This window comes from Physeter macrocephalus, chromosome 20 (genome assembly GCF_002837175.3).
Source record: "Physeter macrocephalus isolate SW-GA chromosome 20, ASM283717v5, whole genome shotgun sequence".
Classification (NCBI taxonomy): Eukaryota; Metazoa; Chordata; class Mammalia; order Artiodactyla; family Physeteridae; genus Physeter; species Physeter macrocephalus.
Genome location: NC_041233.1, coordinates 66,913,728 through 66,935,777, shown reverse-complemented (window position 1 = coordinate 66,935,777; position 22,050 = coordinate 66,913,728). Strand labels below are relative to the sequence as shown.

Sequence of the window (22,050 nt, the reverse complement as noted above, 5' to 3'; positions counted from 1 at the left end):
TCTTTTGCATTACAATAATTTTATTGTATTGATTATTACTAGACACATATGCGCCATTTATCAGCTGAGACATTTATCGGCTGGAAAAAAATAATTACTCAGTGATTTAAGTTTTGAAAAGTTTAGGTTAACATTCTTTTGAATTTGTAAATCTTCCACAGACTATAAAAACACACAAAAATCTTTTCCCCTCTGATTACTTTGTTGTCTAAGTTAATCAACTGAGTCTCAAATCCAGATTTAAACGTCTCTCTTAGCTTGTAAGTAAAGAGTTCAAGGACAAAATATGAAATTGGAAATGCTGATGTAGGCTCCCAACCTGACTTCAGTTGCAGTTCTGGTTACAGAGGACATGTTCAGTGGTACTTCCCAGCTCTGGTACTATCCCAGGGAGCCTGAGGACCCCAGCTGCCCTCATCCATCAGGAACAGCAACTTGCATATGGACTCAGCTCTGTCTTCTGTTTCTAAACCGAATGTATTAAAGCTGGAGCAACACCCAGCAGCATCTGAGCAATGCCTGGATGGTTGGGGGTCCCAGTCCACGTGTCCTAGACGTGAGAGAGGTTGTCTGTGATTTGCTTAGTGAGAGGTGCTGGCAGTCCAAGAACTTGAGCCATGTGTGTAGTGTTTCCTCTCCACAGCAGACCTTGCCCCACTGACATCCGTATGAAATTCACAACCAAGATGATGACTAGGCTAAAACTGGTTTCTGGCAGCTCTCCAGAGTCAGGTCTCTCAGAGCACTGCAGGCGCCCTGCTGGCGTTGGGAGGGTGTGATTTGCAAAAGAGAGGCACCATTCCAGTCAAGGTAAGACCGGACCAAATGCGTGCCCACCCCACCACCCTGCCCCATTTGGGTTCCTGAAGGAGATACTGAGGAACTCAATGGGATGAGTGAATCTCCATGCCGTGGTTCGTGGAGAACCACTAAGGTCCATGTGGAGGCTCTCATGACCGTGAGGTTATCTTCCTCCAAAGAGGACTGCACAATTTCCTTAAATGGTCAAACATGGAATCTGTGACTTTGGCTCCAACCTAGACCAGCCTCTTGTGTGATGCCTCCTTTCTCTTTGCTACACTGGTCTCCTGGCTTCTGCTTGAACACCCCAGTCTAGTCTCCCACAACAGCAACAGCAAATATAAGCCCAGGAATTATAATGTCCACATTCTCCTATTTCCCTTCTCCTGAGTCTAAAGTGCCCAGGTGGAGGGGATGGAAGCCCATTGGTTTGGGGGCACTTGGACCTCATCTCTACACATTTAAATATCTCTTCCCTTTCTCTCTGCCTTCCTTTCCATCCTGGCTTCCTGTCCATCACTGAAACATACCATGATACCTTCTCATCTTTCTGATAAGCATTGCCCTTTCTGGGGGTGGTGGTACTCCTCTTGAGATGTTCTCAAGAGCATCTTGGAGATGTTCACAGTGGGAGTGGTGAGCGGTTACTATGACATTGGGAGTTTGAGTGGGTGTCAGGGTCCAGGGAAAGAAATGAAAGGGAGGAGATACCTTCAATTCCACAGTTTGCTAAGTCTGGCTCTGGCATGATGTATTTCATCAACGGACTTCAGGTAAGAGGAAGATTTTTCTAGATGTCAGCAGTGTAGACCTAGCTTTGACTCCTGTCTCACTTGTTCCTAGCTGTCTCATTTGGGGGCTTAGTTTTATCATCTGTAAAATGGGAATGGTGATAATACTGCCCTCACAAGGTGGCCGTGAGGATTAGTTGTGAACCTGTATGTGAGGTGTTTCACTTGGTGCCCTACTCATAGTAAGAGCTCAATAGATTTTATTATTATTTTAAAAAGATTTTCTTTGCAACAGACTTTAGCCTCCACTGGCCCTCACCCCATAGACCATCGCTGACTGTCCATCTAGGCTTATCGGCAAAGTCCAAGGATATGATCACAATTGCATCTATGATGAAGCTTTTCCCTCACCAAGGCAGCTCCTGCCTGATTGCAGTTCTGGCTACAAACAGTGTTCTCAGGAAGTGAGTAAGGGCGACCTGAGCTGTCTGCTGAGAGACCACACTTGACAGGCAACCTCTCCTGCTCCGTGATTCACCAGCTCTCCTTTGCTTCCCACAGGGCAAAGGAGAGCCGACAAGCTTCTGGTTGAAGGGCAAAGAAGGCTTCACTATCCCACTCCCCGAATTTACTGAGGATGAAGCTAAAGTCCCAGAGATCTTCTGAGGTGAGTATTTTCTTCAAAGGTGTTTGTGGGGTCCCAGGAAAGTCCATGCGGTGTCTTAAATATCCCCTTCAGGGGTTGTAGTTCCGGGGTATTGAGTCAGTCTCCCAGTAGGGGGAGCCATCTAGCTGGCCTCCCGTGTCCACCCTGGAGTCCTGTGGCCTAGAGCAAAGGTGGAGTCAGATGAGCTGGATACAGTGAACTCATTTCCTGGGAGACCAGGGCTGCTGCTCCCAGACCCGCCAGTGAGCCTGCCTCCCTGCCAAAGGTTTCCAGCCCATTAGCTTGTGAATTTGCAGTGAGTCCAATTTCATTCTGGGAAAGGGGAAAGCTGGAGAATGAAGCCTGGGGCCAGGGACCTGCCTTTCTTTGCAAAGTGCCTGCTCCCTAACCTTTAGTGTTTATTATCTTTATCAGCTAATCGGCCTGCAAGGACATAGAAGCCCACAGCAGAAGGCATCTCAGGAATGTTTTCAGGGGCTAAAGCTCTGAGGGGTGAATCGCTGAAATCCAACAGGTTCAGGCTGTCCCAGGCAGGCAGAACCCCTGCAGTCAGTGGCTGGAAGGCCTGGCCCTGAGCTCTTACTTCCTGTGAGCACTGCAGCTTCCAAATGGATCATGTCCCATTCTCAATTTATTGCTTAATTTCTTTCTTATCTATTGGCAGGACTCTTCTTCTGCCCAGAGGTGGGCAGCTGAATTCTAGGAACTTCACAGACTCCATTTTCTATGACACGATTCCGTTTTCATCTTATTTATTTATTTATTTATTTATTTTTGGCTGAGTTGGGTCTTCGTTGCTGCACGCAGGCTTTCTCTAGGTGCGGCGAGCGGGGGCTACTCTTCATTGCGGTGCACGGGCTTCTCATTGCGGTGGTTTCTCTTGTTGCAGAGCATGAGCTCTAGGTGCGCAGGCTTCGGTAGTTGTGACACGCGGGCTCAGTAGTTGTGGCGCACGGGCTTAGTTGCTCCACGGCATGTGGGATCTTTCCCGACCAGGGCTCGAACCCGTGTCCCCTGCAGTGGCAGGCGGATTCTTAACCACTGGACCACCAGGGAAGTCCCAAGGATTGAAAGCTTTTGACTGATGCTCGGAAGGAGGGAAGGTAGAGGCATTTATATGAAGGGGACAGGGGAGTTACCTTAGCATGGAGACAGTGGGCCAAAAGTTATCTTCTCATGCCTCATATCTTCTTCCCTTGTTTGGGATCAAGGCTTCTGGGTGCTTAGCACTTTGTTCCATTATGAAAGGGAACAAGGCAACTTCTGCTACGGGGTCTCTTAGAGAGACTGGCCAGTTCCCACTGATCTATCCATCTATCCATCCATCCATCCATCCATCTTTATGAACGTTTCATTAATTCAAAGAGCATTTATTGAGTACTTACTCTGTGCCAGGTACCACGTTGGGGGGACACAAGAAAATATGAAACTTTCTATGATCTTTAGTTCTCAGTTTAGTTGGAGAGAGGAAAGATAGTAGTAATGCAACATATTGAGGACTAAAAGAGGTATGTGCAAAAGAGCACAAGTAACTGAGAAATCCAATACTGTCACATTGAAAGAAAATTAGAAAATAACACACCGATGTAGGGATGCGGTGGGATATGACAATCAGCTATCATTACTCCATCTTTGTATCTGTATGGAGTGTGTGTGTTTGTTCCCTTCCAGCCCTAGCCCACATGCTTACACAGTTATGTTCATATAATAAAAACTTAGTTACTTCTGCCTTTTTCATCAAACATTGTAACATAAACATCTGGCATCCAGTCACACACATGCACATAGAACATATATACACATTCACACACACATGCTCATATATACATGTACACACATATACATAGATACATGCACATATACACATATACTGAGTATATACAGACATCAATCTCTCTATATCTATCTTTCTACAGCTATAGCTATAGCTGTATCTATCATTTGGTAGAGATTTATGTGCCTGTGTATACTCAGTATATATGTGTGTGTATATATCCATGTGTCTCTCTATATTTCGTTTGAATTACTCAAGTTTAGAGAGAGAGAGGGAGACAGAAGATGTCTTTAGGGTTCATAATTAGGAATTTTCATAAGAGCACTTTCCTAAAATCTATATTCAGGGTTTTTTTCTATGTCAACCAAGGATACCTAAGGGAGAAAGTACCCTTTCCTCCTTCTCTAAATGTCTGTTTTATGTTTAGCACTAATGGGAATTTGCAAGAGAGATTGTTTGGAGAGTGACTTTCTCTTAATTCCGTAGTAGAGAAGTCGTGAGACGTAAAGCATGCAACCAAACATCATGGGGCTGTTAACGTTGAGTTGAAGCACATGCCGTTGCTGGTGACAGACATGAGGGCCTTAGAGACAGGATGACCACAAAAACTTTTCCCCCAGACATTAATCATGCAAAATGGCCCTGCCTCCTTGCCTAGAAACACAATACTGGAATTTTTGAAATGCAACTGTAGGATAAAATGATTGAAAGCCTGTGAAATATATGTGAATTTAAGAAGCTCTAGTTGTAGAAACCAGTGGGAGGGTTGAAGATTTGGCTACCAACATGATATATTTACACTGTAAGCTATAGTCATAGGTTATTTATTTTAAGGCATTTTATTTATTCCATAGCACCACCAAGAGATACAAGATCATTAAACATTATGATAGAACAAAGCAAAACTAACACAACTTTGTTTTACTCTGACAGCCAAGGGTTTATTTATGATTATGGCTGTGAATATGCTATTTAAGAGTTTTTGACTAGAACCATTGAAATATGTCTTCTGTCCTTCCTGACTACAAAAATTCTGAATTTATAGGAAGAAGAGATCCCAAACTGGTTGGAGCACCAGCTTTGAGACCAGTTTCAGCTACGAGTCATTTTAATCTAGCCTATTGCTAAACATGCACTCTGTGTCTCCAGAGGTTCGAGAACTAGCTTAATTTCTGAGTTCATTAACACATTTGTAAAAGAACCATCAAGCTACAGATCTCAAAACTTCTCAAATACATTAAATACAGAGATACAAACTGACGTGTTTTCCAATGATAAGCCCGCTAATTGAGTCTGTACAAGACAAAGAACAGAATTTAAAGCTCAGGCTTTTCCTAGCGCATCTCAGCTTCTAGCCTCAAACCGGGGTCCTCAGTGCATTTTCAGGGATCTGCCAATTCTCTACCAGGACCGCTTCTTTCCGTTTTTATTTGCTTGACCGTGTAAATCATTACTCTCAACATATTCTGGATCACTGGGGTGGCAGTGCTCTCAGCATGAGAAACCACGTGATTTCACTGGCCACTTGTTTTCATTTTATTTGCATTTGTGTTTCCGATTTTTTGTTGGTTCCATTCGAATGGTCGTAGGTTACTGAGACAAAAAAAGATATGGGCTTGAATGTTGAAGCAAAGGCTAAATGAGGTCAGACCATTCTCTACAAATGAAGATTTCTTGCAGAGCAAATAGAAATAGTGAGAGCCTTGGCCATCACGAGTAGGATGGGGTTGCCAAGCTGACGAGAATCTGTCGTGGCAGTCCCTCTGAAGCATGTTGCAAGTAGCAGTTTCATTTAGGCAATGCCACATTATCATGTTCAATTAAGGCTGATGTGAGTTTTACTCTTTTTGTAGCTTGAGTCCTATTCAATTTGTAATTTTCTTTCGATCTTAGACGTATATTATCAGCTATAAAAATAAGGAGTGTATACCTAGATAATGTTTATACATATTTAAGAAAACTTGTAATAAAACACCAGTTGGGTTAGCACTCACTGGGGGCTCTCAAGAATCATTTTCCTTTATATTATTCAGGATTGAGCAAACGAGTGTTTTCTACTCTGATTCCCACATCATCATTTGAAAGATTAGAACCCCTGCCTGGTGGCTCAGCTCTTGGTCCTTAGATAGGAATTGCAAAGCCTCAATGACAAAGCCTCCGTCGGCAAAGTTGGTTGTTCCTGTGCATTCTGTCCTCAGTACTTTGTGCTTATGCCCTACATTCTCCTCAAAATGCTCAGCTGCGCTTGGTTGGGTGTGCTAGTCTTTTAAAATTAGAATAGCTTTCAAAGGAGTCCGCTGCAGTCTCGACTTGACTAGTGGGAAAGGAGACTCCTCCGCCGGCTGCAGGGGAGGGAGGGCAGAATCTAAGAGCCACAGGAAGTCACAAGAGGAAGTGGGGCACCGAAGAAAAACAATCACTGAAATTCACAAAAATCACTGGAACACATATTTGGCAAAGCGCTGTTCTCTGCTCCCCCAACAATACGGTCTTCTGTTTGTTCTTTTTGGCAGCACAATAAATGTGAGTTTGTCATTGACAGAGGAGATGGTCTTGGGTGGAGGAGCTGCAGCTGCCTGCCTGGCTCTCCCTTATAACACAGCACAAATCCCCAGCATCACGATGAGGTGATAGAGAACATCTGTGGACCAGACAGGAAAGGAGACAAACAGTTGGACAAGGAGCAAGGAGAACTCAACAAAAGAGTCAACTCAACATAAATGAGTCAACTCAAGGACGTTAAGTAGGTTTTCATAAAACTCTGCACATTTTGTACATAGTCAGTTTTGTTCATCCTCTGGGGTTTCCATAGCTCACTTTCATCAGTACAGAGAACCCAACAGATAAGCCTAGGATAGGGACCTCTGACGGATGGGAACCTGAGCTTCGATAATACAGTGATGGTGCATCTGAGAGTCTCAAACAGTTGGCTTGCATGATTTCCTGTAATTGTGAGAGCAAATCCTACATCTGTGAGTTTGTTTATAAATAGAACTGCCTTACCCATCTTCTCGCATCATTTGGTGAGATCTTGGGCCTTAGCTGAAATGCTTCTTCCTCTAAGATGCTTCCCGGACTGCTGTCTACATCATTATTCAGCCCCACCCACCATACTTCACGCATATTAGGAAGGGCAGGAGCCTTGCCTGCCTTGTTCACTGCAGCAATCACACCACCTAGAAAAGTGCCTCGTACAGAGTCAGTAATTATGGCTGATCTTTACTGGATGTTTGTTGCTTGCTGGGCATTGTTTAGTGCTCTTAGCTGTAATAGTTAATCCACACAACAACTTCTGTGTATGATATGGGCAATTATTAACCCAATTTCACAGAGGAAACTGGGGAAGGCAGGAGTGGGGTCATGGCCCAAGGTCACTCAGTTCATGAGGGGCAGGGTCATAGAAGGGACTCAGAAATATTTGTTGAATGAACAGATCATTGAAAACCACGTTTTCTGAACACAGAAACCCAAGAGGAACCACCTGGTGATGTCTTTGCTTAGCCTTGGTAGGGGGGTGGGGGAATCAGCTCTGCCTCATCCAGCTTGCCCCCAGCTCCTCCCTCCCTTCAGAGCTCAGGGGCTGGTTGGAGAGAGACCTCTCGACCTCTCAATCCCCCTCCACCTCATTCAGGTAAAGGCTTTGCTGGGGCCAAAGGTAAGCCTCTTTTAAAACACACATCTGCCTGTTAAAAGCATTGCCCAGAGCTGTCTCTTTTCCTTACCTGAGAAGCTATAGAGACCGGAGGATCCCCTGCCTGTAGTGAGTAAAGAAAGAGAATACAGAAGGTTTAAGAAAAGATCACAGAGGGAGAAGTCTCCGAGCTGCGTTCCTAGAACACAAACCTGACTGGATTCTCCCCTGATGGAACCAACCCGCTGCCCACTGTCTTTAGCAGAGTTTCTTGCAGGGTTGACAAAGGCTTCATCTCACACCATTTTCATCTCGGCTCTCTATGGCAGGGGTTGGTAAACTTTCTGAAAAGGGCGGGTGATAGTAAACTTTTTCAGCTTCGCCACTCGGTCTCTATTGCAACTACCTGACGTCGTTGAAAGTAGCTGGAGACAAGCCCTAAATGAACAAGTGCAGCAATGTTCCGATAAAACTTTCTGTATATACAATGAAATTTGAATTTCATATAATTTTTGTGTTATGAAATATTGTTTCTTTTGATTTTTTTCAACCACATAAAAAGGAAAAACTGCCCTTAGCTTACAGGTCATACAAAGTCAGGCAGCAGATGGGGTTGGGCTCCTGACCAGAGTTGGGTGACTGTCCTCTAAAGCTCCCAGGCCTTGCCCCCGCTTGATGTCACAGCACTCTTGAGGTCAGACTTAAAGATGACTCGCAGAGGTCCTCCCTAAGCCTGACTACACTGAGCTGCCTACCCATCTATTCCCATAGACCCTACCTCTTCCACCCCCACTGACAGTAATCTCCCTTTCCCTTAGCATTTAGCATCTCCCTCCTTGCTGGATGGTACATTCTTGAGGACAGGGCCCGTGTGGGTCTCCTTTATTTCTGAAACCCCAGGGCTCACCCAGCTCCTTTACTAGTTTTGTTGATGTGCCCCGGACGCCCCAGTACGTTTCATTTTCTATTATTATTATCACCTGCACACTGTGTCTGGCAGCTCAGCACTTCCCAGTCCCTGGGGGGCATTGGAACTGAGGCCACAGACCGAACTTTTCAGGGTAGTTAACAAACCTCCTTGATCGGGCGTGAGTTACCCACCCCCCCAGGTGAGGAGACGCGTTGCAGGTAAAGGTTGTGTCTACAGGCACAACTGGTTTGGCTATTCAGTTAAAATGCTCAAACCGGCAGTGCCTGTGGACGCAGCCCAGCGTGAGGGCAACCACTTGGAAAACAGAGAAGCTTACTACGGAGGGAGAGCTCGACGACCAGGACGCCCCCAGTCTGGTCCCGGAGGAGGCGTTTTCGTTTGTCACAAGTCTGGAGACCCAGGAGAAGCCGAGGGGAGAGGTGGGATGAGAAACAAACACAGGAGAGAAAAGAGATTTTTTTTTAAGAAGTCACAAACTTGACTGAGTCAAAATTCCCCAGGTCTCAGACATTAGTTCCCTTATTGTTTTTATAACCCAGAGAGACGTATCTCATTGCTTCTCCAACTTGAGAAAAGGAAGAAATCTTTCCGTCCTTAACTCTTCAAGCTGGAACAAATCCGCGTTGCGTGTGGGAGGACCTGACTCCGTTTCTTTTGACGAGAAGTAAGGCTTTTACCCAGTTACTCTCATCACTGTGATCTGAGACGTGGATACCTGCAAAATGTGTTCTGGTTCATTTTCTTTTTTAAATGTAGTGCCGATAATAATCCTTTCATGAACAGTTAAATGTTTCTCTACTCCCTTCCCTTTCTCTGTGCTCATAAGTGACCACTGTCTGGCCAAATGAATCAACAGAAATAGAGATTATCATCTTATTTCTGTTGGTTACTACAGGCAATGCGAGCAGGTACCCTCTTCCGAAACACTGTGTCCTTCCTCACTGAGATCTCCGGCCCAAATAGACTCGAGGAGGTAACTGGGTCCGCCCAGAGTGTCTGAATCAGGTGGTCTGGGGCCAGGGGGTGGGGTGCGGGGCTGAGAATTTGCATCCCTAACAAGTTCCCAGGTGATGCTGAAGCAGTGTGGACCACACTTTGGAACCACTGCTCTAAGGACCAGGTTCACACCTGGTCGCAATGGAAAATTTTCTTCCACCTGAATTCATTATGCATGTTGACTGATCCTGCAGCAACTTCTTGGTGGAGGAGGTGGAGGGGAAACCGACCCTCCTGCATGAGCTACTAAACACGTCTGGGAAGCTGGGCCCTTCCTCTCATGTGGTCGGAACAGCTGTGACCTCATGTCGCGAATTCCTGCAACATCTCTCTTGTCCACCTTAAGTCTCAGAGACGGACGTTCAGGCTGGTAAGTCAAGAGCTAAAAATACCTACCTTCGACTTCCATCCAGAGCCTATTGCTACCAGCTGAATTTTGAATCTCCCTTGTCCTGTTAACTTTTTCAAAGCATCTCCATGTCTGTTGTTGCTTTCATTTTCCCTAACATTGCTCTCTGAAAAGAGAAGGGCCGCCATTACTCATCACCACTCTATCTTTAAAGATGAGAAAACCAGGCTCTGGGGTTAAGTGACCTGGGCCAGACCATGTAGCTGGTTTGTGGCGGGGCAGACACTCCTGGAACGTCTGCCCCTACCCTCAGCAGCCTTTCCTCCAGTATGTCCTCACACACATCTATGCTGGTCTGTTGACAATTTCCCAGGTAAAAATACAGCTTCTCAAATACCGTCCCCTCACCCTCACAGCCTCAGGTAATATTCTCATTCCGGGAAGGGTGGCTCACCACAGGGCAGGAGAGCTTCTCACTGTCACAGATGAAAGTCTCACAGTGTAACCACACCTTGGACAATTTGGGGATGTTCTGGAACCGGAAAGCATTGAATTGGAAGGTTGCCCTGTGGTCTTTCCCATTCTCATGCACGATGACTGTTTCATCCGTAGGGCAGCTGAAGCACACGGGGTCGGGGGAGGGAAGGGGGAGAGACAAGGTCATCTCATGAACTGCAGCAAGGGCGTCTGAGGCAAAGTCACGCACGGCCTCCCCTGGGCTTTTACACAGCACGTTATCCTTCTGAAGCACTGTGGCAGCACCTCACTTATCCTCATTTCTTTGGGGTCAGCTGGAGGAGCTATGAGATAGCTGTGACCATCCCCATGCTACAGATAGAGTACAGCAAGGGTGGAGCAACTTACGAGAAGCCACACATCTGGAAGTTACCACACCTCTGTCCCCAAGAAATGAAATCCCCCAGACAACGTCCTAGGGAGGAGTGGGATACGTACAGACTCCCAGCATATGTCCAAAATAAAGATGCTGGTTCTGGGAACGGCCTTTCCCAAAGTGCTCTCACAGCCACCTACGCCCAGGTCACACCCAGCGTATTGCTGTGTGTGTATTGTGAGGTTTTGCCACCGGGAATTTGAATTTACATTGTACTATTTAAGCGCTATATCTATTCTATTGTATAATTACCTTTGTAAAGATATTTTTAATATGAGCACAGAAAAAAATGGCTGGGAGGATACCATTTAAATGTTAACACTGGCTATTACGGACAGTTGTTGTTTTCTTCTTTCACCTTTATGTTGTTTTTTTTTAAAAAAAATTCTCTATAATGAGAATGTAATATTTGGGAAGTTTCAAAGTCCCAAATGTACAACTGCAGTAAAAGAAAAAATAATGACACAGATGGGCATTTGTCGAAACCAATTGTTCTCTCCTGGGGGCCATTTTGCCTCCCCGGGGAAATTTGACATGTGGTTGTGGTGACTGGGGGGAAGATACTCCTGACACCTAGAGGGTAGAGACCAGGGATGCTGTAGAATGCCCTACAGGGAACAGGACAGACCCCACAACAAAGAATGATCCAGCCCCGGAAGTCAACAGTGTCGAGATTGGGAAAGCCTGGTTTAAGCACAATACTTTTTCATTTACCAAACACATATGGATTCCCTACTTAAGTGCCAGACACGCAGCCAGGTTGGGAACAGACACAGTGGTTCTCGGGAATGCACAGCGAGACCCACAGAGTGTGAGGGCCTGTGTGCAGGTGACGATGAGCACCGAACCTGTCCTCTTCGGAACAAAGGTCTACGGGTTCAAAAGCTAAAGACCAGTGGACAGCACCTCAGTGGGACCCGAAGTTCATGCCCCGCCTGGTGTGTTTCTCTGACTCTATCGTCCTTCCAACTCAACACACACACTAGGGAGCAGTGCAGCCTCCCCAGGGAAACTTCATGGTGGGCCCTCCCCCATCCCAGTCCATCAGAAGCAGACATTAGGGGCCAAATTAGAGGTAGGACGGAGGGGATGTTAACTCTTGAGAGTGAGTGAAACGAGCCATGAAAACTGCACCTTATATCTGGACCAGGGCCAGAAGCTGGGATCTGTTTGTGGTGGCCTCTGAGCAGTGACAAGAGCTTAGGGGCATTTTCTGAGCTGTGAAACAAGACTCTTGAAGGATCATTCGGTCATTAAACCCGAGATCCTCGTACGAACTCAAGACTAAGTCCTTAAAATAGCTCCTGGCTGCCGGAGTGTCCAGGTGTGGTGTCAGACAGTGGGAACAATGTAAAGCAGAGCTTTGCTGGTGGCAGGAAGGAGGCAAGTAACAGGCAGGCCTAGATGCCTTGGCACTGCTGCCTCTTGGCTCTGGCTGTGGCACCTGTCCCTCCGTGACAGGTATCTCGCGATTGTGGAACGCCCACGGGGAGGCTTTCACACCATCATCACGTCCCCACCTAAGATCAAAATTCCTATTCTAATCTCTCCAGGAATTCTTGAAAACTGGGTTTTCCTTCCAAAGGGCCTGGTGTGAACAAAAACCATCTGGGAGGTTATGGGAGTGGCCTTTCTAATTCTCCCCTTTGGCACTCACTGGTCTTGTGCAATTATCTCCAACCTCAAGGGGCCATTTCAGTTAGGCAGTGTTTGCAACTAGGTCAGGGTGTCTTTAATTTGGCTGTGCTTAAATGCAGCGTCCCAGGGTTCACCCTGGGACCTTCTGATGTTGTAAGTTGACAACGTGTCTGCATGTGTAGCAGATACCCAAAGGAATTCCTGTGCACACTAGAGTTTGAGGACCACTTGTAGCGACTACCCCAAAATCACAGGCATTCCCTTCTCTGCCATATTACACATCCACTAGGTGTGCAGGGCACTAGAACTATCTGAGGAGATGAGTCCGTGGTGTGGCACAAGCCTTTGCCCTTGTGTGGCTATTGTTTGAGAGAGGTTCCCAATGCCTCCCGGTAATCTCAAGGTCCCTGTAGGTCAGTAATTTATTTCAGAGTCTGCCTGAGGTCATTTGATTTTCATCATCATCAACAGAACCTAAATGAATCATTCAATGACAGATGTGATATAAGGACCCAAACTAAGCTCCCATCTCTGCAGGAAGATGGGTTGCTTGGGTATGGGCCTTGCTGGCCTGTCCTACCCTGTGTTATCAAGACATAACGCTGCCCAGATCATCCATCCCTTTACTAGCTTAGACTCTGGGTAAGTTTCTGAACTTATCTGTGCCTCAGTTTCCTCATCTACAAATTGGCGATTGTTATACTACCTACTCTATAGGAAGTTTAATGAAATTGAAATAAATTAGTATTTGTAAAGCACCTACCTAGAGTAATGCCTGGTATGTTGAAAGGGCTGTATAAGTGTTTGTTAGATAAAAATAAAGATCCAAAGTGGCTTCACCTTTGTTATCTTATCATCTCTGTCCCTGGCGGCAGTGTTTACTCAGCCCTGATGGTTCCAGTGTAACTGGTCGGCTTTGGTTTGGGGAATGGTCTCTTCTGTGTTTACTGTTTGTTGTGTGGATGATGCCTGCATCTCTAGTCTAACTCCTCCTCTCCTTTGTTTTCCAAAGTTACAATTCTAAGTGCTTCTAGACAATTGTCATCTCAAGGTCAATATGTCATCCCTGAACTCAAGGAGAATCCAAACTCCCTTTTCCAGAACCCCTCTTCCCTAGGAGCCTACGACAAACAATTTCTCATCTTCACAATTCACGGTGCAACAGCAGAAAGCATTCTTTGTCACATGTTCCTCAGACATTGTGCCCGGTCCTTCCCTCTACCATATCCAATTGGTTGCTAAATTTTTATCGCTTCTCCCTCCCTTGGGTGATGTTGGATGACCTTCTTTCCATTCACTTAGCTACAACCTTGATTCAGGTCTTAGCGCCTTTGGCTCTAGAGCTGCCACAGCCTCTAATCTGGTCTTTCTACCTCGCATGTTCTATTTCTAACCACCCTATGTGTGATTTCCAGAATCACATTTCTATACTATAATCCCATTACTTTAGTCCTCTACTCCAAATTTTAAGAACTCCCCGTTACCTATGAAATTATTAGTAAATAAAAACAATGATATTATTAAAATTGATTGAATACCAGCTAGGTACTATGCACTAAGCTTTTTACATGGATATCTAAGTTAGTTCTCAACAGGGTTCTGATGTCAGATTGATTGGATTTGAACTCAACCTGCCCACTTCCCCATAAACACACACATACACTAACTATGCGATATTACTTAACCCCTCCTGTGCCTCAGTTTTCTCATCTGGAAAATGGGGATGATAGTAATAATACCTACCTGTTGTAAGGCAAATGAGTTAATATATGATAAAGCTCTCAGAACAGAACCTGGTACCTAGAAAGCACTATGTAAGTGATTCCTGGTATCAGTACTCGGTCTGGAAGCACAGAGGAAGTCACTGATGTGAGCCAACAGGCTCCGCCTCTTCCTTCCAAGCTGTCCCAAGCCAGAGCAGCCCTGGATCTACCTAGCCCCACCTCTCAGCCCTGTGGTCCAGAGAGCCGTACCTACCCCTTGCTGATCAGCTGCCACTGCAAGGGATACATGAAATCAGCCGAAGGTGTGGCCCAACAGCTGTTCAAAACCACTTTAAACCTGGAAATGAAGCAAAACGCATCACTGTGAGCTAGGGAGTTGTATGCCTAGAAACTTTGGGTGATTAAAAAGCCTCTGGGCTGTTTTTGTTTTTTTTCTCTTCTTTGTATTTATAAATACAAACATTAAGAACACACACTTACCTAATGCTTAACCCTTTGGCTTCTACTCCTGCAAACAGATCTGAACCAATTTCGTATGTCTCCAGGATAAAAGGCGCTTCTTTCTTAATGGAGAACTTGGCATTCTTTGGAAGGAAATTGACACTGGGCGTTATGATCTGTCAGACTGAGCAGTTGGGTCTGACAGGAGCAGATGAACCGGGACGGGAGAGGGGAGGAACAACCCGAAGGCACGGGTACATGAGACCACAGTGAGACCAGCCGGGACCAGAGAGGCTGTACCTCCTAGGAGGCTGGTGCCATCTTAGCAGGGATGAGGACATCACATGTATGTCCAGGAGACTGCGCTATATAGAGACCAAAATCATAGACTGCCGTCCCCAGTGTAGCCAGAGGTGCTTCTCCTGGCCCCGTCTCCCGGGAACCAAGAATTGGAATATTGGAATAATACCTCCACTTGCAGGGGAAGTTTCCTGATTATGTTACATAGTGGAGCACAGAATCTGCACACTTGATTCAATTTCTGAAGCAAAACGCTTTTAAGGGTCAGTTTCTCCACTTCTCACCTGACAGTGAGGCAATACTCAGTGTGATTTCCCTCTACTTTCTTTGTAACATGAAAATTAAGGACCTATGTCCAGATAGCTTCACCCTTTAGTACATGGACAGTTTATTTTGGCACATTCTGGGCTCTGCCTTTTAATGGGGGCATTAACCCAGGAAATCATACAGAGAAAAGAGTCACTAGGATGATGGATGGACCACCAAGAATGGGACGATGTTTAGTTTGGGAAAGGCGAGCTTGAGCTAGTTGAAGGACCATCAGTAACACGTAGTATCATTTCAGAGGACAGAACCAGGACCAGTGGGCCAGAGTTTGGAATGTCAGATTTCATGACATCAGATTTCACATGCTGACCTAACATGAGAAGGTCCAACTTGCCATTGCCCTTGGAAGAGGTGGGGAACCCATCCCTCAGCAGCCTTGCAGAAGGGTTTTGGGCATTGGGTGGAAGGTCAAGATTAATCACCTCTGAGGTTTGTGCTGACTCTGGAAGTCTATGATTTTGGTCTCTATTGCTTGCCTTCGTTCCATCCCAAGCTTTGGCATTTGTTTCTGTCTAACTAAAAGGAATAGTCAATACCATTTTGATTGAATAGAAGTCAACCTAATCCCACTCTGACATTGATGTTCAACCCTATAAAGGTAACAGTGCTGGTGCTAGGAGTTCTCAGTTTCCACTTTAAACAAGGTCAAAGTTTACAATTGTGAGAATGACTATTTCCTCGGGCATTTACTTTGCGCCAGGCGCTATGCAAAGGGTTTTATAGGATTATTTCATTTAACCCTCATAACAAACCTCTCAGATAAGTGCTATTATTATCCCCACTTAACAAATGCATAGGTGGATGCCCAGAGGGGTTAACTAACTTGTCCAAGGTCACACAACTAGTAAATGGTGGAAACAGGCTTCAAACCAGTGGTCTGATGTCAAGGCCTATTTTCTTAACCACAGTGCTAGGCTACTTCTACAAATTGACTACCTTCCTTTATTTCGGATTGGGAGTCAAAATAACTTTACCAAGAATACCAGCCACGGACCGTTGGCAGAATTGAGTGGAAGGGGGTAGAGAGAGAAGAGAGGAAACATGCTGAGTAGAACTGGTGGTTTTGGAGCCTGGCATTTGGAGCTCTCAGAATCCTAAGCAACTAGCAGAGCATTGATTCTATTGTGCCATGCAGGGCACAGCTCGGTCTCTGGTAATTTGATGGAAATATATGCAGCGAGCAGCTGTTGCTTCAGAAACACACAAGAATGCTCTCAAAGCAGAAGAAGGGAGGAGAAGAAAAATACCAACCTCATGGGTAAGGCACAGGAAACCGAGCCCATTGCGGGAATGTTAATCAGTACCAAAGTCTCGGTTATAACCTCAGAGCCCCCTCGTTGCCAAGGTTTGTTTGTCCTGTAAGGGTCTTGGTGGGCCCTAGGGAAGGCCTTAGCCTCATTTCTACCAGTTCAAGGAAGCAGTCTGTCTAGCCGTCTAGAGGATGGCCTGGGTGATGCTGAGGACATGCTTCCTAATTTTTGTTTTTTCTTAAAAAAGTTATAAGATTTGATATTTCTGTCTGAAACTTAGCTCCACATAACTGATGGTGGATGATGATTTTTGGCAATCGTGGTGCCTCTCCATTTCCAACTGTTGTAAAACCTTCATAGGGTCACATCTATAATTTTATCTGGTTAAAGCAACAATCACGTATTTCCAGACAGGGACTCAGTAGTAAAGACAGCCTGTCATCAGGATGTCCCCTGAGTCTGTTGTCAATGTGTGAAGCTTATTTTCCTCTCTGGATAACCTTCATCAGTTACTACAGTGGTTTTGCCATCCTTTCATCACCCTGGTGAGCCACACTGTTTTAACCCCCCTGATTATAGGTCAAGGGATTGTATGGAATTTCCTTTTCTCAGGACTTAACCACTAGTGGTGTGTAGCCTGGGGCAGATCTAGATTTTGTGGGACCTTGAAGCTTATTTAGAGAGCCCTCTTTAATTAAAAGAATCAAAACTCTGAATACAAAATTAGATACAGGGCCTTGAAAAGGGCCTGTGGAAGTGAGGGGTCATGAAACTTAAGCTTCATTCCCTGCATAGTAAGTTTGCCTTGTAGACCAATGTTAGGGGACCTTGTTCCAGACTGGGTACTGCTCTGGACCACCTGTGGGATCTTGGACAGATCATTTCCTCACTGGGTTTCAGATCCTCAGCTGTAAAATGGACTAGGTTATTCTAGGATCCCTTCTAGCTCTCACCTTCTGAGTTCAGCAAGATTAATAGCTTCCAGGGAGCTGGTAAAGCAAGTTCAAAGAGTTCAAGGTCAGTGGAGTTCCAGGTAATATAGTTGTTTCCTTTGCGAAATGAATGGGTTGTACATGGTGGCCTCTAAGGCTATCTTCCAGTTCTAATGTTGGAAGTAAAGGTTTCTATTTCTGCCTGCATTTTCCTTTAGCCAGCTGGGCCATTTCCTATGTGCATGTCCCCTCACTGGAAGCTGCAGGTCTAAAAACCAGAGCACCCCATCTAAACAGGAGGGCAGCTGGGCTAATGGCCATTGCATATTTAGTTTCTCTGGAGCATTTTATTCTTAGTGCCTTTAGCTTTGATGTCAATGTAGGCAGCATGCCCAAATTAGACAAAGAGGAGGCCCAGTAAGTAAAGGGCTTTGGAGACCAAAGAACTAGGCGGCAGCAGCCAACCCCAACCTCTCCCCTTAGCCCTGTCGCAGGTAGCAAGCTCACTAGTCTGTGCCAATGTTTTAACAAGAGCTGGATCCTAAATATAAATCTCTGGAGGGGGTTGTAGTGGAAACAAATCTCGATTAAGAATTAGACCTTGGCTGTCTTTACTGCCCATTGACCTTTGATTTCTCTTATCTCAACTTTCTCATCTGTGAAATGGGAAGATTGCCCTTTTTTCTCTGTGGCACCTTTCCTTTCTTCCATCCAGTCTATAAATCTGAATGTCTGCTGCATCTAGTCTTTAAAGAGGCTTAAAGCTAGAACAAAGCTTACGTCTCAATTCAAATTCAAGAATGGGGGTCTGCATACAGCTTAGAGGAGAACAAATGCTGAGGAAGCATCCCATCATCTCCTAGAAAGGCCCCAGGGTAGCAGTGGAGACCTGGAGACCACTTACAGTGTAGAAGTTGAGAGACAATTGGCTTTCAAATGTGCCCATGCTCCCGTTCTTCACATGAACAGTGGCCACTCTGAAAAGGGGAGAGAATTTTGCATAAGGACTGAAACATGCCTGGTTGACAGGGACTGCAGAACACACGCAAGGCAGCCAGCCCTCCGCTCTTGGAGCAGCTTACCTCTGGTCAAAGGCAGCCTGGTTCACCAAGTAGGTGGAGTGGTAGGTGCAGGAGAAAGAGTAGTTCACAGGCTGGTTCTTTACGATCACGGTGCTGTCATTGGAAACAATGTGGTTGTAGAAGTGGTAGATGGGGGGCTTGTACTGGAGAAAGAAAGAAGGAGGTTAGGGTGGCCCTGTACCCCCATGATGTGAATGAGGCCTCTTGGATAAATGACTGAAGATGGTTCAGAAAAAAGCCCAATGGGGAGACATGAATGTCTGCCATTGATATAGCACCCACTCTTGTTTGTAGGTGAGCTGATAATTTTTGTAAAGAGATCTTAAGTCTGTTCAAGACTGTTTATAATAATCTAAGTTGAATGTTGTACACTTAAAAAAAATCCATATACCCATTGGGCTTCTGACCGAAATGGACTGGCTCAGGAACCTCTATCCCCCAACATCAACTTTTAATTTACTTTCCCCTGTCCATGTAATCTTATGTGACACCTTCACCACCTCCCATCTCTAGAACATTACTGCCTGGTTCTTTGCTCGTTCCTTCTTCCCATCATGAGCACTATTTCTGAGAGTCTTTCCTCTGACTTGTCGGACTTTAAAATCACCAAATATTAGAGTTAAAAGGGATCTTGAACATTCACTTGAGAAGTGATCTGCCTAAGACTGCACAGATGATTTCTAGTTCATTTTACCGGGATATTCAGACATGATGTTTTTGTTCATCATGCCCATGACTCTTCTCCCTAAATCCCTGAATCCTTGTGGGACCTTTAGGAAGAGGAGGTAGCCCCAGGAGCTGAGACCTGATAGATGTACCATCTCCTTCAGTCAAGGCAAGGCCGTAGGAGTTCTAGATGTCAGCCAGAGCATCAGAAGACCTAGGCTCCCTTCATGACTATATCACTACTGGTTCTGTGGCCCCGAACTAGTGGCTTTGCTGGGAGGTCTCAGATTTCTCCTCCATCCCATAAGGATACTTGGCGAGAGGATGTCTGTGGTTCCTTTTAATTCTGATTACCTGTCCTGGGTACTTCACAAGACCCAGTGATGGGTTGTGTTATACTTTGGTCACTCCTTTAAGATGCCTTCCATTATCTTTTTAGTTTTTGGCCATGCCTCGTGGCATGTGGGATCTTAGTTCCCCAACCAGGGATTGAACCCGTGCCCCCTGCAGTGGAAGCACAGAGTCTTTTAACTGCTGGACCGCCAGGGAGGTCCCTAAGATGCCTTCCACATGCACCCCTTTGTCACCACTTCCAAGTCTCGGGCAGAGGATGGCTCACCCATCCAACTCAGGAAGGATGGCAGCCATGAACACGTGCTTGGAGCTCCAAGTGAGGTGGAGGTGGGAAATGTACTTTGTTCTACTCACGGAAGGTGGCTTAGCTGCTCAGGCAGTGAATTAGGAGAATAAAATTTAAATCCAAAGAGTCACCTAAACTAGACAGAAGAAAAGAATTTAAATAACACTAATATCTCAGGAAATCTGGGAGTTGGGACTGACTCTTAAAAAGAAAGTGGTGAATTCTGAATCTTTTTAAGGGTGGACAGAAGATGTCTCATTCTTGGGCCCAGTTGCCTCCTCTTAGCAACTCCTCCACGTGTGGCCTGGTCTTACCTCGGACTGGGTTCCACAATAGGACTTGTTTTTAGGTGACAAATCTGGGATTACAAATTGGTAGTAACCTCCTTCGTGGACCCCATTGTAACACAGCCCACCGAGTGCCAGCTGGTGCACTTCCCATCCATAGGGACACTCTGGGATTTTGGTGATGATTGTTTTCGGATAACAAAACACAAGAATGACATCTGGAAAGAGGAGAGACTTGGTCTGAAATCAGATCTGGTAATATCTACATATGGTGGGCTCCTGTTACAGCTGAGTATGCAAAGCAGTTAGTTAAAAATACTTTCCCCCACTATTCTTCATGAGCTGTGACGAAAGTTTTCCCCCAACTTCAGTCACTGAAGTTCCACTTTTACAGTTTTTGAAACCTCTGTGTAATATCTGCATTATTCTTAATATGTATTCAAAATTGGTCCACTTTTAAGCTTTAACCTGTTTTAAGGAATGTATTTTTGAAACCAGATTAAATGTATTTTCATATATATATTTATATTTCCTATATATATATATATTTCCAATCCATTCAATCTGGTTTCATATATATATGAAAATCCCATGAAATGAGTCTATAAAATTTAAAATGTCCGTTTATGCACAATGCTATGAAACAGCAATTTATGGCACAGGACAGAAAAGCAGTAGTCAAATAGAAAATGGGAAAAAAATGTGAAGATTTTATCTCTATTTGTTCATCTATTTAGCAGCCTCTAATTTTTAAAAGGTGTAACTTTACCCAACAGATTTGTACTTTCTGTGGGAAAAACCGGATGGGCGCTGGGGTGCTTAAGTGCTTCTACTTGGCTACAGTATTGCATTTTCCAAACAATAGAAGCACAGGGCTATGAATTCTGCGAAGGGAAGTGTCAGGAAAAGTTCCTTTCCAGGAAAATGGGCTAGCCCCAGAGCATACCTGCTTTATTTGGAGTGCAAGATCTTGCAGAGGCTTCTGCAAAGACAGCCAACAGGACGAAGGCCCTCATCACCATTGCTTTTGCCAGGTGGCCAAATCGAGCTGGCCAAACGTTCACGGTCCTGACAGGGCCCGAGCCTCGATCATTCTAGGTCAGAAACACGAGCGAGAAATTAAAATTAAGGGTGAGAACAAAGCAGCACATACAGAGGAAATGGATCATGCGTCTCGTTTCTAATGGCTCTTCGTCTGCGTTGGGAGGCAAACATGGGGCTCATACCACAGAGAGTGTCAATTTCACACGCGGCTGCTCGTCTTCCTGACTGTTTCATTCTCTCCGACTGGAGGCTGCCTCTCAGATGCTCCCCAAATCTCTGTTCCCAGTCCTAGCTCGACTTTATATAAGCCGAGGGTGTAAAAGAAACCGGCTCCAGATAAACCACAATGAACATGCATTATCCACTGTGGGGGGGAAATAAAAGGCAACCTTGCACAATAATCCGATGGGAAGCTCAGTTACAGCCACTTGAGGCTAATTTCTTTTACTTCACAGAGTTGGAGAACTTTTTTTTTTTTTTAAACTACTTTTTAAACCAGGGGTGGAATAAAAAGTTGAATTTTTTCCTCCTCATACAAAAATAACTCTGATTGGAGACAAACCAATTTCTGCATGGTTACAGGTGACAATTTTCTTTTTTTACATCTTGCTTTCTTTGGTTTATTTCTTGCTTTCTTATTTTTACATGCAGGCTATCTAAACTGAATTTAGGAAGACTTAAGTTCAGCAGTGGTACACTGGATACTAAACAAAAAAAATAGGCTGTTTGTGTTCATGCAAACATGTTAAAGATTTTTTTTCTCTAATATCTTATAATAAACTCCAAACTTCTAGAGTTTCATCTTGAAGTTCATCAAAACTTCATTCGGAAATACAACTTTTGATTGTAGACCCCCTAGGTTTCTAAAGTTTTGTTAGTCTCCCAGAGCAGTGATATTGGGAGAAGGAACTTAGAAAGACAATCTTTCTTTAAAAAAATTTTTATTT

The 22,050-nt window shown here is 44.9% G+C and overlaps 2 protein-coding genes across 2 annotated transcripts in view; one reads left to right on the top strand and one right to left on the bottom strand.

The window, feature by feature from the left end:
• Nucleotides 1-2,198, top strand: part of LOC102980216 (guanylate cyclase 2G-like) — a 47,477-nt gene extending 45,279 nt beyond the window's left edge. Inside the window, 2 exon segments of the mRNA XM_024121541.2 lie at nucleotides 719-810; nucleotides 2,094-2,198. Coding sequence (XP_023977309.2) covers nucleotides 719-810; nucleotides 2,094-2,198 — 197 coding nt within the window.
• Nucleotides 2,199-6,564: 4,366 nt separating this feature from the next.
• Nucleotides 6,565-21,081, bottom strand: TECTB (tectorin beta). Its single transcript, XM_007121645.1, has 10 exons — nucleotides 21,006-21,081; nucleotides 20,087-20,277; nucleotides 18,467-18,609; nucleotides 18,289-18,361; nucleotides 14,615-14,718; nucleotides 14,388-14,471; nucleotides 10,335-10,497; nucleotides 8,852-8,924; nucleotides 7,696-7,728; nucleotides 6,565-6,614 (listed from the first exon to the last, which is right to left on the bottom strand). Exons 1-10 carry the CDS (start codon nucleotides 21,079-21,081, stop codon nucleotides 6,565-6,567), a joined length of 990 nt encoding a protein of 329 aa, XP_007121707.1.
• Between the last annotated feature and the right edge of the window lie 969 nt (nucleotides 21,082-22,050).